Genomic DNA, 19,086 nt, shown 5'->3' on the forward strand with positions numbered 1-19,086 from the left:
GGGGGGGGGGGGGGGGGGGGGGGGGGGGGGGGGGGGGGGCCGGGGCTGCGAGCTAGCCCGAGACAGAGCGAGAGGAGGAGGAGGGAAGTCACGGCGGCTGCAGGAGGAGGAAAAGGAGGAGGAGAAAAAGGGAAAGGAAGAGGAGGGCGGGGGCGGAGGCGGGGGCAGGGGCGGGGGAGCCCGCGGCCGGGGAAAGGGAGGCGTCTGGTGCCACCCAGCTGCGCTCGGGCTCGGTGCACTTCCAAGCTCGGCAAGCGCGGCCCGGATTTACGCCAAGAGAGAGACCGGAGAGAGCCGAGGGAGAGGCAGGGAGACTCCCGCACTCGACGCCCCATCCCTTCTCATCCCCGCAACAGCGGCGGTGATCCCTGGAGAATCAGTGTCCTTCCCTCTCGTCCCCTCCCGTCTTGGCAGGAAACGTGCAGGCCCCTCATCACCAGGGCTGAAGCTCAGGGTGCCCGCCAGCGTCTTCACGTTCTTCCGCCCCCAGCGAACGAGAGCTGTGCCCAGCCCGGCGTTGTCCTATCCACGATTCTGAGACTCGATTTCTCGTACCCTTTCCTCGACTGGGGCCGGAGGAAGGGGCAGAATGTATTGCGTATCGGGGATTTGGGAGGAAAACGGACAGTCACTCATGCTTTGACTTTTCCCCCAACTTCCTCCTCCCATCCTGCCTCCCTCATTTAAAAGCTCCCTCCCTAATCTAGGTGGTTCCCTTTGGAAAGAGAGGGAGCTTGGCTCAGTGGGGAGAGAGTGGGCCTCTTGGCACAAGTCCTTCTGCCTCTGATACCGTCTCTGCGATGCAGGGCAAGTCCCCGAACCTCTCCGTGGCAGAGAAGGTGCTAAGCTGGGTGGGCTACAGGGAGTTTCCTCTCATTGGACTTGCCAGTCCCAAGGAAATCTTAGGAGCCAGTCTCGTTCCCTCTGGAAATCAGAAGCAGCGCAACTTGGTTTTGTGCAGACTGTACAGCAATATAGTCGATCAATAAATGCTTAATGCCTTTGATTTCTATCTGAGCGCAGCTGAAAGGATGCGTGTCTGACTTTCCGTCCAGTCCTGCCTACCCACTCTGGCTTCATTCAGTAAGAGGTGGGAGCTCCAGTTGGAGGCCCAGTGCTCTGAGAGGCATGAAACTGACCTGATTCGGGAAGGGTGTTCCCCACACTTTACATAGCTCTAAGGGGTCTTGCCATTGAACGGACCAGACCAGCCTTTGATGCCTAAATTGCCAAGGCAAGTTTTCGTAGAATAGACCGATAAAAATGATCAAATGCTAAATATCTTCACTGCTGAGACAAACAGTCCCCTTCCCCTTGAGAATACCATATGCAGAAACAAAAAAAGTGACAAAGAAAAAAACAACAACAAAAAGTGGCTTGAAAGGAGTGTTTTTTGCAAAGACACACAAAAATAGTATTTTGGTTTTTTTGGACTGGGTCTGTGAATTTATTGGCATAGCGGGCTTCCAGTAGGGTACTTCCCCTCTGCCAATGCAGATTAGCATTGACTTTCCAACTTTGAGTCTTAAGAGTGTTGATGGGAGTCATTGAAAGATTAAGCCGCCGTCCAGGACCACACAAACAGTGTGTGGCAGAGGCAGGACTCTAACCCAAGTCTTCCTGGAAAGGGTTGTTTTGTCATGCTACTATGTTTGATGCCATGATATTGTTGATACATGACGTCAAGCTACTGATGACAAAATGCTGTTCTCAGACCATCGGACATCTTAAATGAGTTGAAGATGCACATCTCCACCTTCTGCTCTAGAACATTGTGGTTCTGGAAGCTTTATAAAGACTCTAGAGACTGGAGAAATTATAGTAATCGTTCAGAAACTTATCCATGTGCCCCATCTCATCAGTCAACAAACATTTATTAAGCACCCATAATGTGACACATAATGAGAAAACAGGGCTGATTGGAGGAAAACAAAACAAAACTCTGATGCTGGGAAAGATGAAAGGCAAAAGGAGAAGGGGACAGCAGAGGCTGAGATGGAGAGACAATGTCAGGGAAGCAACAAACATGAGCTTGGACAGACTTTTGAAAGATAGTGAAGGATAGAAGGGCCTGGCATGCTGTGGTCCATGGGGTCAAGGAGAGTCAGACAGGACTAAACGACAACAATGTGCCAGACCCAGGACAGGCTCGAGGGATTTAGTCAGTGCGCAAGAACATCTTTGATCTCAATGGGGGAGGTCCATCTGGTGAACCCATGATTGCCAGCTTGCCCTGTGTAACTCTTGTCCATGTCCTCTAACAAGTTTGCCACAGAGGATCCACTACCTCTCAAAAGTCTTAGAACAATGACTAGAGGCTATCTCTTACTTCTGTTCTTCTTTGGAATTCCTCATTGGTTAAATGGTGGAATCTATGTGTGGTACTTGTTTTTTACCTTTTCCTTGACAATCTTATTTCATGCTTTGCTGACATATGGCAACAATGATAAAACATGAGTATTGAAATGGTGGAGCATCGCTTTTAGGAGAAGCTTGACATCTGGCCAGGAGTTTTATAATGTTCCAAAATCAATCCAGTCTGCTCTCCTCTTGGGCAATGTAGGGCCCGGCTTAGTGTCCACCTGTGTTCGCTGTCTTTGATACACACGTTATGGGAATGCTCTTTAGAGTTGCATAAAAATGCATGTTGAAATCATGGCAACAGACACTGTTCATCCACTCGGTCTCTCCTCCTTGATGTGATTATGGATCCCTTGCTCTGTGATACTCAGGCTATATGCAATCACCACAATGTCATCTGTTGAAAGGAGCATCTGAAGGACCTCACCATTCACAGGGAATCCCTCTTCAATTTGGACTCTGTACTGGATCCTCCCCATCCAAGAGACTAATGCCTTTGGCTATATCCCCCTATTCTGTTTGCCTGATGTTTGTTATCAGAGGGTCATTCTATAGGATTATTTCTGTTGTTATACCTTCCAAGGAAATGTGGATGATTTTGATGCAAGAATGTTCCAGATAAGAACATTTGTTGGATAAGAGCCTGTAACGTAGTTTTGTTTTAACAAATCTATGCTTTCTTGTAACTAACAAACATTTACACAGTGCAATACTATATTCTCTATACTGTGACTATCACTTGTGAAAGCTCCTTGTTCCCTACTAATCAAAAGTGCCTCAATTCATGTATAGATTGCTATCATAAAGATTTTGTGTAATGGAAGAATAGGTATATAGTTAGGAAGTTACTGGTGTTCACTTGGCCACTTTTTCCAGTATTAATAATGTTATCTGAGGTTTGCATTTCCCCCCAATACTTTTCATCTTTCCCCTGCCCTGTATTTCAGTACTTAAGTTTCTCACCACTATATGGATCCAGTATGGATCTCTGCTCTATATTCTTCATCCACTACATCTGCCTTTCCCATCTTTGTTTTCTTCTGTATCATTTCTAACATATTGTCTCCAGAAGCACCTAAGGGACTGTGATATTAGGATACAAGTTTTGTTGTTCCATTATCCTTGATGAAGGAAATGATTTGCTCAAATTATTTTTGCAAATCTTTTCCATTTTTCTTCTGTTTGTGCTCCTCTTTCCATCTTCATCCAGCAGTACCCTTGGGATGGCTTTGCTTTGTTCAATATCTTGCCAAGTTTTCTTTAAACTGGTTTTCCTCTCCACTGCCTCTCTCTGTTTTGTGAAGTGATAAAGATTATAATTGTCAACCACCCTTCTGAGTAGATGTTACAAAGACAAGTACATATCCTAACCCAGTATTGTCTCTGGCAGCTATCTCTCCCCATCTGGCAAGTCAGGTGCTTTTGGGGGTCTTTAGTTCTCTATGTTGTGGCACTTAATTTACATTTGTTGAACTTCTGGATAAAAGCATTATAGTCATGTTGATGCTGTTTCTGCCGTCCATTTCTGAGTTTTGATTTTCAATTTTTTAAAAAAATAGTTCAGGGTCAAGTTCTTTCAATTATTTATCTTATTCTCAATATTATTCTTCATGTTTTTAAAATTAATTTTGATTTTAGTTCTGATGAGTTGGTGGTCTAACTGTACACAGACTCAGAGACAATTCCCCCATCAATAGTAAATCTTTTCCTATCAACAAAAATATAATCTTCATACTTTATGGTATTATTTGGTTCTCACCATTACGAATCCTACTAATCCTTTGTTCTGAGTATTCATGATATATGGAGTCTTTAGGCTTCTGTGCAATCTACAGGTCTTTATTTCTTCTTTATCAATCATGCTTGCTTACAAATTTCTCCTCCTCTCTCACCTTTTTGCACTTTTACATTGAAGTCACCAGATATCAAAGTGTTATGTTGATTTGTTATGGAGGGCCTCATCATTATGGTTTCTAAAATTTCTTTAACATTTCATCCTCAGCCTCTGATATTGGTGCATGAACTGCAACCATGTTCATGGTGATATTTTTACAAATACTTATCATTCCTATTGCAATATTCAATAACCAAATATCCCATGAAATAATGTTTCTTGTTACCTCTGGGTATTCATAAGACCCATTCTGCCATAGCTTTTCTTGGCTTCTCCACGTAGAATGTGTGAACTGTCCTTCCATTTACCTGCAACTGCCATCTTTCTTCTGATTGAATTTATAACAAGAATGTGAAAATGGATAGGACTCAGCTCCTCCAGCAATATGTCCACTTAGTAGCCATTGGACAAGGTTCTGTCATTGGGAAGGCCATCAGTCAAATTAAAGTTTGTGACAAATCTAAATACTATATGATCCTTATTACCCTCAGCTTCTTTCCCCACCATTCTGTCATCATCACTGCAGAAACAGAAAGGGACCATACAAGACTGATGAACATTTTCTATTTTAATTTTTTATGGGTTGCCATGGCAAAAAATAAAATAAGAATTATCACTAGGTTACCGAGAGAGCGATGATGTGCCCCTCCATAATTAGCTAGGTCAATCCTCAGGGGGAAAAAAAAAGATGATCTGTTTCTGGGGTCAAAGCCTTTCTGTGACAGCAGAATATGCCACAGCTTGTATTCTGCTGACATAGCCTTCAAGAATTCAGGATTACTTTCTTACCATGATAAGACATTGGAGGAAGCTTTGGGGACAAAAAGACAAAAACTTGCACTCCATGAGGAAAACACTGTCACTCTTTTATATATGAGGAAACTGAGGCTCAGGGAATTGAAGGGACTTTTCTAAGGTCATAAGATCATTTGGTCAGGACAGTCCTGAGTTCAGATGCTGCCTCCTATGCTTACTAACTGTGACCACTTCATCTCTCAAAAGTTCAGTTTCCCCACCGGTCAGATGGGCGATTAACATTTGTGGTCCAGGGTCGTTGTGAGGATCGAATGAGATAGCAGAGAGAGGATTCGGTAAATCTCTACACAGTGTTAAAGCCAGCTCTTCCTATGTCCCATTTCCCTCCCAAAGGATTGCTTGGGATCATAGGGGTTCAGCTGGAAGGGACCTGAGGAGCTATCCGGTCCCACCCTCTTATTTTACAGATGAGGAATCTGAGCCTCAAGAGGTTAAATCACTTGTCCAAGGTCACAGGAGGGTGGGATTTGAATCCAGGTCCTGTGCCTCCAAAGTCAGTGCTCTTTCCACTGTATTAAACTGGGTGAATCAGTACTTGGCACACCAATGTGACTTGATGCTCAGAAACAGAAAAAAACCACAACCTAAATTCTTCGAGATGTCCACACCTTCATTTACTTGTTCAATACGCATTTATTACACATCTACTCTGATTTAATTGAGAATTTCAAAGCAGGAAAAAAAAAAAAACTTGAGTCATTGAATCCAACTCCCTAATTTTGCAAATGAGGAAACTGAGACCAGAAAAGTAACTTACCTAAGGTCATGGGGTAGGAATGATAGAGCTGGGGCTTAAATCCCAAGGCCTCTGGCTCCTAAACTAACATGCTTTTCCACTGTTCCCTCTCCTCCATTGAATGTCTGCACTATTCCTCAACAGAGCCTGGTGGTCACCCTGGGTCTTGGAAGGGAAAGCCAGAGGACCATAAGGACTTTCAGGTTTGATTAAGCCAGAAAGGCTCTGGTTATGGTCACACTATAGGTTTTATGCCTGGCTCAGTGACCAAGTTCGGAAACTCTTTATCTTCAGAAGGTTGGCTGAAAAGGTGACTATGAAGACCAGCTCTAAAGCAGCGGAAGCGTGGGGGGGGCTGTGATGCTTTGGTGGAGAGAATGACTTCACTGACTAGATCATGAACGTCTGAAGTTTGGATGGATGGCAAAATTAGCTGAAAACATAACTGGATGGAACTGCTTACCCCCCTTGATGAGAAACGCTGAGTATTTACAAGGTGGCAAGCATAGAGGATTGTTTTACTCTGGGATGTCTGAGTGGAATGATTCATTCCCTCACTCGTTATGCAGTGTGTTTAGTTAGGCCCTGGAGAGCTAGAAGCACAAATAAGAAATAAGATCTTTATCCTTAAGGAGCCTAAATATTGCCAGGAGATAAATAATACTCTCAAAACTTCCTAAATGCCATAGCAAAAATAGCACCCCTCTTGGTTACCTCACACTCCTCAACTCCCCCTCAAAGGCTGAATCCCCTGTAGGGAAGTGCCTTCACCCAAGAAAGTTCAAATCCAGTCTCAAACACCTACTAGCTGTGTCACCTTGGGCAAATCATTTAATCTCTATTTGCCTCAGTTTCCTCAACTATAAAATGAGGATAATCATAGCACCTGCCTTTCAGGATTGTTGTGAGGGTCAAACGAGATATTTGTAAAGTGTTTGACACAGTGCCTGGCACATAGGCATCACAATATAAATATTAGCTCTTAATAATATTTATTATTATTATGAGACACTTTTTTTTGGGTAAGACACACATTTTTGATGTGGTCTCTGCCCTCAGGAAGCTTACAATCACAGAATCACCAAAGTTTTAGATTTTAAGAAACCTCAGATTACTATTAGCTAGAATTTATATAATGTTTACTATATGCTAAGCACTTTTCAAATATTATTTCATTTGCTTCTCACAACCTGAGAGGTAGGTGCTATTAATATCCCTATTTTCCAGTGGCTTCATAGGGCCCATATCTCACCAAGAACCCCCACCACAACTTCTCTACCGTGAAGAGTAGCCTGTCTTTGCTTGCAGACCTCTAGGGAGGGGGAATTCTCTATGTCTTAAAATAATCGATTTCCTTTTTGGATAGTTCTAATGCTTGGGCCATTGTCCCCTTACATCAAGACCGAACTTGCCTCTTGAAACTAACACCAAGTGCTCCCAGTTCTGCCCTTTGAGGTCAAGCAGAGCTAGTTAGGATCTTCCTTCACAAGATAGTTCTTCAAATAGTTCCTTTTTTTTTTTAAAGCTATCATGTCCTTAAGTCTGTTATTCACTAGGCTAAATATCCCCAGCTTCTTCATAAACCACTCAGGGCTCTTCACCAGCCTGATTGCCCTCTTCTGGACAGACAAGATACACATGCATGAAAAGGTAAATGTGAATAAAATATTTAACGAACATTTCAAGACAGTAATTGAAGAGATGTTGCAAGCCAACTTATCCCTTGCTGGCAAATGCGGTGGGCAGAATATAACTAGAATCACGGAATAATGAGCAAACTGAAGATTTGGGAGGATTGCAGACAGACAATGGCGTGTCTGGGTTTCTGTCCTATTAATGACATCTGGCTTGCATGTCCATAAATTAGAATATGCATGAGCCAGAAGTGAGAGAGGTGGACCACAAAACAGTACGTGGTGAGAGGCAGCTGTGCAGTAACTCGAATAGCACCACTTGAAGCCAGAAGACCCAGAGTTCAAGTTCACCACATAGCAGCTATATAACCCTGGGCAAGTGAATTCATCCATCCAAGTGTGTTTCTTTATGTGTAATTGCGGTTGGGAATGCACTTTCCAGCCTCTCAATTGTGAGAATCATCTTTATTCTGGTGTAATGGAAGATAGCATCTTCTTTGTGTCTTTGGTGTCCCAGGGCCTGGATTCAAATCTCAGCTTTTGTTCCTTATTACTTGTGTGACCTTGATCAAGCCCCATTTGCTCTCTCTAGAGGACTTTTTCGGTCTAACACTTCTTTACTTACTCAGTGCTCTAGCCAAAGTGTACTATTTTCTATCCTCTCCCTCCACTCTCATGTTTCCCTCTGTCATCTCCCCCTACCTTTGCTCAGATCTGTACTGGATCCTATGATCTGATTCTTGATGGGACCATATGGGGGTGAAAACCATGGATGTGCAGTATCTGTGGTGGAGTTTGAACCCAACTCCTGGTCCAGAAGGGGGAATGATTAAAAGTTCCAGTGCAGACAGAGGTCAGAACAAGGAGCAACATGCCAATACCAAGAAACACATAAATGCGTTTTTAACTCCAAAGGACCAAAGTCAAGAGGTATTGCCAGAGACAGGAGCAGCGTCAAAATCAGAGACCCACAACAAGATCCAAGGAGGGAGGGAAGTTGAGTTCTGATGAGACTTGGGGTCTGGGTTTCAGGCTGTAAGAATCTGGTCCGGGAGACAGATGAACTAGTAAGCTGGACAAAGAATGTCACTTTAATTTGTTATACTCAAAGGCACACGAAAGTTTTAAATACTGCCAATGGATGGTTGCCCCATTTTCCATCTCTCTCAAACTTCATAAGCTGGGGAATTCTGCTGTGTAGTCAACCTCACTTAGATTCTTAAAAAAAAGTTCACTGATATAATTTTTTTCTTATCATTTTCATTCCCCAGTATATCCCTCTCCTTTGCCTTACCAAAGAGAGGCATATCTTAAAATGAGAAAGAAAGAAAAGGAAAAACCTTGCCAACACAACTACCAAGGTCAGCAACAGATGCTGTGCTCCACAGCCACAGTCCCCTAATTCTACAAAGATGTGAGGAAGGTATATTTCATTTCTATTTTTTGTTTATTTGTTTGTTTGTTTTTTTTATTCTTTGCCTTCCTCCTCACATTGTTGCAGTCATTGTGCATAATGCTTTCCTACTTCTGGGTACTTCACTCTGCATCAATTCATATTAGTCTTCCCACACCTCATTGTATCTTCACATTCACAATAATATCTACAAATAATTTTGCCTTTGGTCTTTACATACAAAGTTCTTAGCTCATTGCCTAGAACACAGGCACTTAATAAATGCTAATTGGCTGACTGAATACTCTTCCATTATATTTAGGTTCCACAATTTGTCTAGCCATCCCTAATCCATGGTCACAGGTTGAATTCTTTGCTGTTAGAAGAAGTGTTTAGCCTAAAGTGTGGTGAATAGATGCTAGTTGACTGATGTCATAAATATTTTGCTGTTTATGGGACCTTTCTTTGTGTCTTTGGCCACTTACATGCCGAGTCAAAGGACATCTTAATCACTCTCTTAGCACAGTTCCAAATTGCTTTCCAGAATGGTTGGACCAATTCATAGTTCTACCAACAGTGTAGAGGCACACCTCATTTTATTCCACTTTGCAGATATTGTGCTTTTTACATATCAAAGGTTTGAGGCAACCTGTGTTGAGCAAGTGTATTAGCACCATTTTTTCCAACAGCATGTACTCACATCATGTCTGTATCACATTTTGGTCATTCTCTCAATATTTCAAACTTTTCCATTGTTATTCTCTCTGTTACGGTTATCTGTGATCAGTTATGTTTAATGTTGTTGTGATTGTTTTGTGGTACCACAAACCAGGCCCACATAAGATGGCAAACTTAATTAATAAATGTTGTGTGTATTCTGAATGCTTCACCAACTGACCGTTCTGTCTCTCTCCCTCTCCTCAGGCCTCCCTTTTCCCCGAGACACAACAATATTGAAACTAAGCCAATTGATGACCTTACATTGGCCTCTAAGTATTGAAGTGAAAAAAAAAAAGCGAAGGGCAGCTAGGTGGTGCAGTAGACAGAGCTCTAGCCTTGAAGTCAGGAGGACCTGAATTCAAATCTGACCTCAGACCTATGAATTGAATTGAAAAGAGTTGAAATGAAAGGAAGAACTGATCAATTGCCACATATACCCCAACCTTCAGCAACCCCTCCTCCCCGCCCCCATCAGTCAGCAGCCATCGACATCGAGGCAAGACCCTCCACCAGCAAAAAGATGACAACTTGCTGAAGACTCAGATGATGGTTAGAATAATTTTTTTAGCAATAAAATATTTTTTAAGTATGTACATTGGGGTTTTTTTTAGATATAATACTATTGAACACTTAACAGACTACAGTTATAACTTTTCCAAATGCACTGGGAAACCAAAAAGTTCATGTGACTCAATTTAATGCAATATTTGCTTTATTATAATACTCGCTTTGTTGTGGTACTCTGGAACTGAACCCACAATATCACTGAGATGGAGGTGTGACTGTATTAGTTTGCCTGCCTTTCCACAGCTCCTTCAAGGTCACCTATTTTTATCTTTGTTCATTTTGACAGTTATCAGAGTATGAGATGAAACCTCACTTTTGTGCTGATTTGCATTTTCTCTTTTTATTGGAGTAATTTTTTTCATATTGTTTCTAAAAGTGTGCAACTTCTCTTTTACTCCTAACAACATTCTAATCTTGTCCCAACATTTCTATTTGTTCCTAATATTTGACTTCTTTTCCATTGAGTAGTGGTTCTTGGTCCTATATATTGGGTTAGGTCTTTACATATTTTGTATATTAGACCCATGTCAAGGATATTTGATAAGAAATTTCCCCTCCCTCCCCTCAACTACTTTCTTATCTTCATTGAATATATTTTGTTCATGTGAAAATTTTTACAATTCATGTAACCAAAATTTATCTATTTTACTTTTGTGACCACCTCTATAACTTCTCTCCTGAGCCATAGGTATGAAAAGTTTCTGATCTGGTTTTCTTCTAATTTTTTTTGAATAGTGTGACCTTTTAAATTCAGGTCGTATTTCCAGTTCAGTTTTGTGATGTATGTTGTAAGATGCTGGTCTAAACTAATTTCTACTTGTCAGATTTCCAAATAGCTCTTGTCAAATAAGGGGCTCTCAGAGTTATTTACGTTTTTGGGCTTATCATACACTGAGTTATTGACTTCAATTGCTTCTTATTCTTCTTCATCTAGGTGGTTCCATTGACCTACTTTTCTGTTGTTGTTTTTTTTAACCAGTGCCAAAAAGTTTTTTTTTAGTGATTACTCATTTTATAACCAATAGACATGATTAGGTTTTCAAAAATGTATAAAAAAGATTGTCTATATCCCATGAACCTTTATCAGGTACGAACTCTTTAATTAAGTTAGGAGGGGGAATAATCAGATTGAGTAACCAAACAAGCTAATTATACCCCAGGGGCTTTAAGTAATGGAAGAAATGTCTTTCTGTAGATCTATCCATTTATCTATTATCCTTTTATTCGTCTATCTATCCATCTATTCATCATGTGTATCCATCTATGTTTATCTACCCCTCCCCTTTCTGTGTGTGTCCACATATAGTGTGTGGGATAGTAGATAGTGAGCTGGACTTGAGGAGTCAGAAGAACCTGAGTTTGAAGTGTGCCACATATACTTGCTAGCTATGTAGCTCTTGGCAATTTGCTTAACTGCTCTCAGTTTTAGTTTCCTCATCTGTAAAATGTGAATAAAATAGGAATAAGAGATGACTCTTTTTCAGTTGTGAACAGTGCTCTGGGATCCTTACACATCTGGGGCTCTTCCTTTTTTGCTCTTCCTAGGAGATAGAGTAGTGGCTGTTCCCCTGTCCTTCTACTCTGAGCTCCCTTCCTGGTGGAAGGAAAAACATGAAACATGCAGCCTCTCCAGTTTTTGTTCTCTTTGGCTCATTTCTGGGGGTGGGGATTTGGTGACCTGTCTAGACCTGGGATGGGCATTAAACTACAATCTGGTTCTATCCTCTTTGCAAGAATTCCCAAGCAGCTGGGACTTTGGGGTAACTGTTAAAAATCAGGCCCTTGCCTTATAGCAGAATTTTGGATACATCTGTGCACCTTTACTGAGCTAGAAAATTACTTGAAAATTCAAGTCCTTGCTAGTGCTCATTGAATATTTCTGTTCTTCTCTTTCTGACAAAATCATTTATTCAGTGGAGTTTAGCCTCTAAACATCCCACTGATTTTTCCTTAAAATATCCTAAGTTAATGGTTGGAAGAAGAAAGACAGGCTAGTTTCATTATAAATCTCTCTTTAGGGAAGGATTGGTCTTAATAGATATGATGGTAAATGTCCCTATGGAGTTTCTTTTTTTAAATTTTTTCCTTTTTTCTTTTTTTTAATTTTTTTGCTTTTACATTTTTATTTATTTTTTAACATTTTTATTTTATTTATTTTTAGTTTTCAACATTTACTTCCACAAGATTTTGAGTTCCAAATTTTCACCCCATCTCGCCCCTCCCCCCACCCCAAGATGGCATGCATTCTAAATACCCCATCCCCTAGTCTGCCTTCCCTTCTATCTCTCCCCCCCTTCTCTTATCCCCTTCCCCTTCTATTTTCCTGTGGGGCAGGATAGATTTCTGTACCCTATTTCCTGTATTTCTTACTTCCCAGTTGCATGTGAAAATATTTTTTTTTAAAACATGTGTTTTTAAAACTTTGGGTTCCAAATTTTTTCCCTTCCTCCCTCCCCACCCACCTTCATTGAAAAGGCAAGCAAGTCAATATAGGTTATACATGTGCAGTTATGCAAAACACTTCCATAGTAGACATGCTGTGAAAATCTAACTCTATTTTCCTTAATCCTATCCTGCCCCCCCATTTATTCTATTCTTTCTTTTGTCCCTGTCCCTCCTCAGAAGTATTTGCTTCTGATTACCCCCTTTCCCAATCTGCCTTCCTCTCTATCATCCCCCTACTCTCTTATCCCCTTTCCCCCCTGTTTTCCTGTAGGGTAAGACAGATTTCCACACCCAATTGAGTGAGTATGTTGTTCCCTACTTAAGTCAAATCCTATGAGAATAAGAATCACTCATTCCCTCTCACCTTCTCCCATTTCCCCTCCACTGTAAGAGTCTTTTCTGTTTTTTTTGTGAGATAATTTACCCTTTTCTACCTCTCTCTTTCTCCTTCTCCTAGTATAATTCTCTCTCACCCCTTAATTTTATTCTCCAGATATGACCCCTTCATTTTCAACTCACCCTGTGCCATCTACCTACCTACCTACCTACCTATCTATCTATCTATCATCTCTCTATTTATCTATCTATTTATCTACATACATATAAATTTTTTCCTCCAACTACCCTAATACTGACAAAAGTCTCATGAGTTACAAATATCATCTTTCCATGCAGGAATGTAAACAGTTCAACCTTAATAGGTTTTTTATGATTTCTCTTTCCTATTTACCTCTTCATGTTCCACTTGAGTCTTGTATTTGAAAGTCAAATTTTCTATTCAGCTCTGGTCTTTTCATCAAGAATGCTTGAAAGTCCTCTATTTTCCCCTGAAGGATTATACTCAGTTTTGCTGGGTAGGTGATTCTTGGTTGTAATCCTATCTCCTTTGCTCTCCAGAATATTATATTTCATGCCCTGTGGTCCCTTAATGTAGAAGCTGCTAAATCTTGTGTAATCCTGATTGTGTTTCCACAATACTTGAATTGTTTCTTTCTGGCTGCTTGTAAATATTTTCTCCTTGACCTGGGAACTCTGGAATTTGTCTACAATATTCCTAGGAGTTTTCCTTTGGGGATCTCTTTCAGGAGGAGATTGGTGCAGTCTTTCAATTTCTATTTTGCCCCCTGCTTCTAAAATATCAGGACAGTTTTCCTGGATCATTTCTTGAAAGATGATGTCTAGGCTCTTTTTTTGATCATGCCTTTCAGATAGTCCAATAATTTTTAAGTTTTCTCTCTTGGATCTATTTTCCAGGTCAGTTGTTTTTCCAATGAGATATTTCACATTGTTTTCTAATTTTTCATTCTTTTGGATTTGTTTTACAGTGTTTTGATTTCTCATAAAGTCACTAGCTTCCAATTGCTCCATTATAATTTTTAAGGAAGTATTTTCTTCAGTGAGCTTTTGGACTTCCTTTTCCATTTGGCCAATTTTGCTTTTTAGGGCATTCTTCTCCTCATTGGCTTTTTGGACCTCTTTTTGCCATTTGGATTAGGCTATTTTTTTAAGGTGTTACTTTCTTCAGTATTTTTTTGGGTCTCCTTTAGCAAGCTGTTGGCTTGTTTTTCATTATTTTCTTGCATCACTCTCAGTATTTCCTCTACTTCTCTTATTTGTTTCTCAAAATCTCTTTTGAGCTCTTCCAAGGCCTGGGACTGATTCATATTTTTCTTGGAGGCTTTGGATGTAGGAGCTTTGGCTTTGTTGTCTTCTTCTGGTTGTATGTTTTGATCTTCTTTGTCACCAAAGTAACATAATATAGTCTGACTCTTTTTGCGCTGCTTACTCATGATCCCAGCCAATTACTTGAGTTTGAAACTCTTTGTTAAGGTAAAAGTCTGCTTCCAATGTGAAGAGTGTACTGTCCCAAGCTTCGGGGGTTTGTCCAGCTGTTTTCAGAGGTACTTCTAGGGACCTGTAAATTTTCAGTTCTTCCAAGGTGCTAAGATAAGGGGCGAGGTGTTTCCTCTGCACAGCCACAACAAGCTCCACCATGCCAGCGCTCCTCCTCGCCCCAGGACTGCCCCTCAGAACTGTAACCCAGATCCAAGCATTGGTAAAGCAAGAGATTCCTGCCTCAGCACTGGCAAAGAGATCCCTGCAATCCCCCTCTGATCAGCCACTAGATTCCCCCTCAGTCTGTGGGCAGGAAGCTCATGAGGCAGCTGCCACCCCAGCACCGTGTTGGGGACTTGTGTCTGAGACCTGGCTTTTCTCTCACTGCAGTCACAGACTTTTCCCACTGACTTTCTAAGTTGTCTTTGGCATTCCTGGGTTGAGAAGTCTGGAAACCGGCACAGCTGCCTGCAATTCAGTCCTCTGAGTCCTGCTCCAGGGTCGCTGTGGCCTACACGCCCACGCCAAACTGTGCTCCTCTCCCTGCCCAGTGCAATATACCTTTCTGATCAACCATCCAGGCTGTCTTGGGCTGGAAGTTTGTTTTCACTCTGTCTTTTTGTGGGTTTTGCTGCTTTGGAATTTGTTTAGAGCCATTTTTTCACAGGTATTTGGAGGGGTTTGGGGGAGAGCTCAAGCAAGTCACTGCTTTCCCTCCACCATCTTGGCTCCACCCCCGATATGGAGTTTCAAGGAGAGTATAGCCTTTAACAGAATAGGAATTCTTGTCCTGACCCTCAGGATTTGTGTCTCGCCACTTTAACTTTACCAAATTGTTCTGGTCTTGGCCCTGTTCTGTCTTTCAATACCTGGGCATCCTCCTACTCTCCAGTGCTGCCGTATTCCAGGATGCACCGTGATCAGAAATGTCCAGGTCCTTGACTGGGTGTGAGTGATGCCAGTGCTTCTCCTCTCCCCTGTATTTCTAATTTGCCCCCCAGCCCTCCAGATTTTAGCTTTCCATCCAACATCAGTGGCTATCTATTGCATACAGGGCCAATTAATACAAAATTGAATTCTTTCTTTTTTGAAAAAAAATATTCTTTGGTTTCCTAACAACTTCCAAATATTGATTCTACTATTCCCCCCCCTCCCCATTTTAGGATATTTTACAGAGTGACAGAATTTGAAAGTCGGAAGGGAATACTCTAGCTATGTAGTCTAAGTTGCAACCCATGCTCAAAAGGAATCCTCATGATAACACACCCAACAAATCGTCATTCAGCACCTCCCCCAAACAACCTGTTTCGGTTTTGAACGGCTGTAATTATTAGGAAGTTTTTCCTGACATCAAGCCTAAATCTGTCTCTTTAGAATTTTCACTCTGCTTTGTGTTTTGCTTTCTGGGGCCAAACAGAGCAAGTGTGATGCCTTCTTCATATGACAATCCTTCAAGTACTTGGAAACAGTTAACAGTTATTTCCTGAGTCTTCTCCAGGTTAAACAAGCCAGATCCTTCAACTGATTCTCATATAGCATGGACTGAAAGCCCTTCTCCAGCCCAGCTGCTCCCCTTTGGACACTCTCAGTTTATTAATGCCCTTCTTTAACCATGGTGCCCAGAACTAAACACAGTATTCCTGATGGGGTTTGATGAGGGCACGGGATAGTGCGATTACCACCTCACTATTCTAGAAGTTTGCTGTTGAGTCATTTCAGTCGTGTCTAACTTTTTGTGACCACATTTGGGATTTTCTTGGTGAAGATACTGGATCGGTTTGCCATTTTCTTCTCCAGCTCATTTTACAAATGAGTAAAGTGAGGCAAACAGGGTTACGCGATTTGCCTAGGGGTCACACAGCTGGTAAGTTTGTTGTTGTTACATTCAAGATTAGCTTAACTCCATTTTGCTTTTATCTACTATTTTGTAGTTACAAGATTACTCACCCCTCCCAAAGGTCATCCTACTTAAGGAATGTCACAAAACCAACCCCTTTTTTTCTCTAGACCCTGCCTCCATCAATGACAAATCAAATATTTCAATCCCTCTAATCTTGTATTTCCTGTTTTTCATTCTCTCCAAACCGTATATTAACTGTGAGAAACCAAGCTTCTGGATCCTTGGTTTACTGAGAGATTTGGACCCTGTTTGTTTCGCAACTGCATGTATAGATAAATAAATCATTGTATGGATGAAACTCAGTTTTCTCCCAGCTCCCCCCACCCCGCCACTGTAACACTCACTGGACACCAAAGCCCTCAGATCATTTTCAGAACAATTACTTTCTAACCATGATTTCCTAGTCTTTAGTGGAGAAGTTGATTTTTTGGTACTCAAGTGTGAGACTTTAAATTTTTTTTATCCTTATTGTATTTCATCTTATTACATTTAGCCAAATGTTCTAATTTTTCAAGATCTTTTTGGATCTTGATGCTGTCATTTGGGATGTTAGCTTTCCCTCCCAGTTTTGGGTCATCTGCAAATTTGATGAAAATACCATCTGCTCCTTTATCCAAGTCATTGACAAAAATGTCAGATAGCACAAAACCAGGCACCTTCTCAACATCATCAAGATTAAAAAGTTCATCATCAACTGAGAGGAAATAAAAGATTTATCAGAACCTATTTGACACAGTTAGTTGTATGCTAGCAGAACTGAGGAATCAAGAGAAATTTAAAAATAGCTTAAAATAACAATAATAACAATAACAAACTAGCATTTCTATAGCGCTTTAGAGTTTGCAAAGTGCCTTACATAAGTTAGATCATTAGGTCTTCACGACAATCCTGGGAGGTAGGTGCTGTTATTATTTCCCCTTTTGCAGATAAGGAAAGTGAAACTGAGAAAGGTCAAATAACAACAGTGACCACAACATTAAAACAATGATGACAACCATGCCACTAGCTAGCATTTATACGATGCTTTAAGGTGTGAAAAGCACTGCAAATATTATCACGTTTGATCCTCGTAACAACCCTGGGACATAGGTGCTATGATTATCCCTATTTTACAGATAAGGAAATGGAGGTAGGCAGAGGTTAAGGGATTTGCCCAGGGTCTCACAGCTATGTCTGAGGCAGGATTCCAGCTCAGGTCTTCCTCACTCCGAGTCCTATGTATTCTCTATGCGCTGTCTCTCCTCTCCTATCTACCTGCCCACAAAACACTCAGGTTAACCGAACAACAAATAGAAATCTTAAATGATCTAGCTTCACAAAAGAAAAGGGAACTAGGGACTCACTTAGCCCTTCATGATCTAATGCTTCCTATATTTCCTGATGGATTTTACATTTCTGTCCCTCATGCACTCTACATTCCAGCCAAGTTAGCCTATTTGCTGTAACTTGTCCACGACATTCAATCTCACCCTCTGCACCTTTGCCCCAAGCTGGCCAGCCACTCATGCCTTCAATGCTCTCCCTCCTCTTCTCCCTTCCCTTCTTTGGAGCCCCCAGCTCCCTTCATGGCTTAGCCTAAGGTTACCTTCTTCTCCATTTTCTACTGATTTATCTTCCTAAAGTTATTACCCATAAAAGAATGGAAGCTCCTGGAGGGCAGGGACTGTTGTGTTCTTGTCTCTGTGGCCCCAGTCCCTAGCACAGTGTCTATGACCAGCACAGATTAGGTCCTAATAAATGCTTGGTGATTGGTTCATTTATGGCAGATCTGGGACTAAAACCCAGGTCTCTGGGCTCCCAGCTTAGCCCTCTTTCCATCATCTCTCATTCCATGATTTTAGAGTGACATGCCTATATATGTAGATATACATAGATATAGTATACATTGTTGGATATTCTACACATGGATTATATATACAGCATACATTATTGAATATTCTATATGTAGATTATGTAAAATATACATTATTGGATATTCTACACATAGATTATATATAGTATATATTATTGGATAGTCTATATATAGATTTTTTATATATAGCATATATTATTGTTTAGTCCATACATACATTACACATATTAATTATATCATATTAACATATACATGCAAATATACACATATATCACACACACTACATATAGTTTACATATATTACACAATTATAACACACAGGACCTATATCATAACACATGTTTCCTATATAATATACAATTATTATAGGTGTCTGTATATTCTATGTAACACATATGTTATATTATGTGTACATCATATATTACATATGCATACATTTACGTAGATGGTTGTCAGTTCTCACAAAAGTGTATCCTTGGTGATGAGTCTAAATACAATAATAACAGCACGCATTTGTGTAGAACTTTAAGATTTGCAAAGTGCCTTACAGATTTTATCTCATTTGGTCCTCACAACAACCTTGAGAGGCAGGTGCTATTCTGGTCCACACTTTATAGATGAAGAAAATGAGGCAGATGAGATTAAGTGACCAGCCCAGGGTCACACAGTCCCTCAGAATCTGAGGTAGGGTTTGAACTCAGGTCTTCCTGTCTCTAGGCTCAGTGCTCTATCCACTACACCACCTGGTTGCCTAGAAGTCCAGGTAAATGGTTTTTACACCTGTGGACACTTTGATATGCACAGAATCACACAGAATCTCAGAGTTGCATGAGGATAAAGAATAGGGACTTGATCTGTGATTTTGTTTGTCTAGGGAATGCAGCCAGCAGCCAACAAGCATTTATTTAGTGCTTCCTATGTGCCAGGCACTG

At 41.0% G+C, this 19,086-nt stretch overlaps 1 protein-coding gene across 1 annotated transcript in view; it reads right to left on the reverse strand.

The window, feature by feature from the left end:
- Positions 1–335, reverse strand: part of CACHD1 (cache domain containing 1) — a 248,537-nt gene extending 248,202 nt beyond the window's left edge. The window contains exons 1-2 of the mRNA XM_027873998.1: positions 149–335; positions 47–97 (exon numbers count right to left, since the gene is read on the reverse strand). Coding sequence (XP_027729799.1) covers positions 47–97; positions 149–335 — 238 coding nt within the window. The remainder of the gene's footprint in view (positions 1–46; positions 98–148) is intronic.
- Between the last annotated feature and the right edge of the window lie 18,751 nt (positions 336–19,086).

Source organism: Vombatus ursinus, unplaced genomic scaffold (genome assembly GCF_900497805.2).
Source record: "Vombatus ursinus unplaced genomic scaffold, bare-nosed wombat genome assembly UNPS02014804.1, whole genome shotgun sequence".
In the NCBI taxonomy this organism is placed as follows: domain Eukaryota; kingdom Metazoa; phylum Chordata; class Mammalia; order Diprotodontia; family Vombatidae; genus Vombatus; species Vombatus ursinus.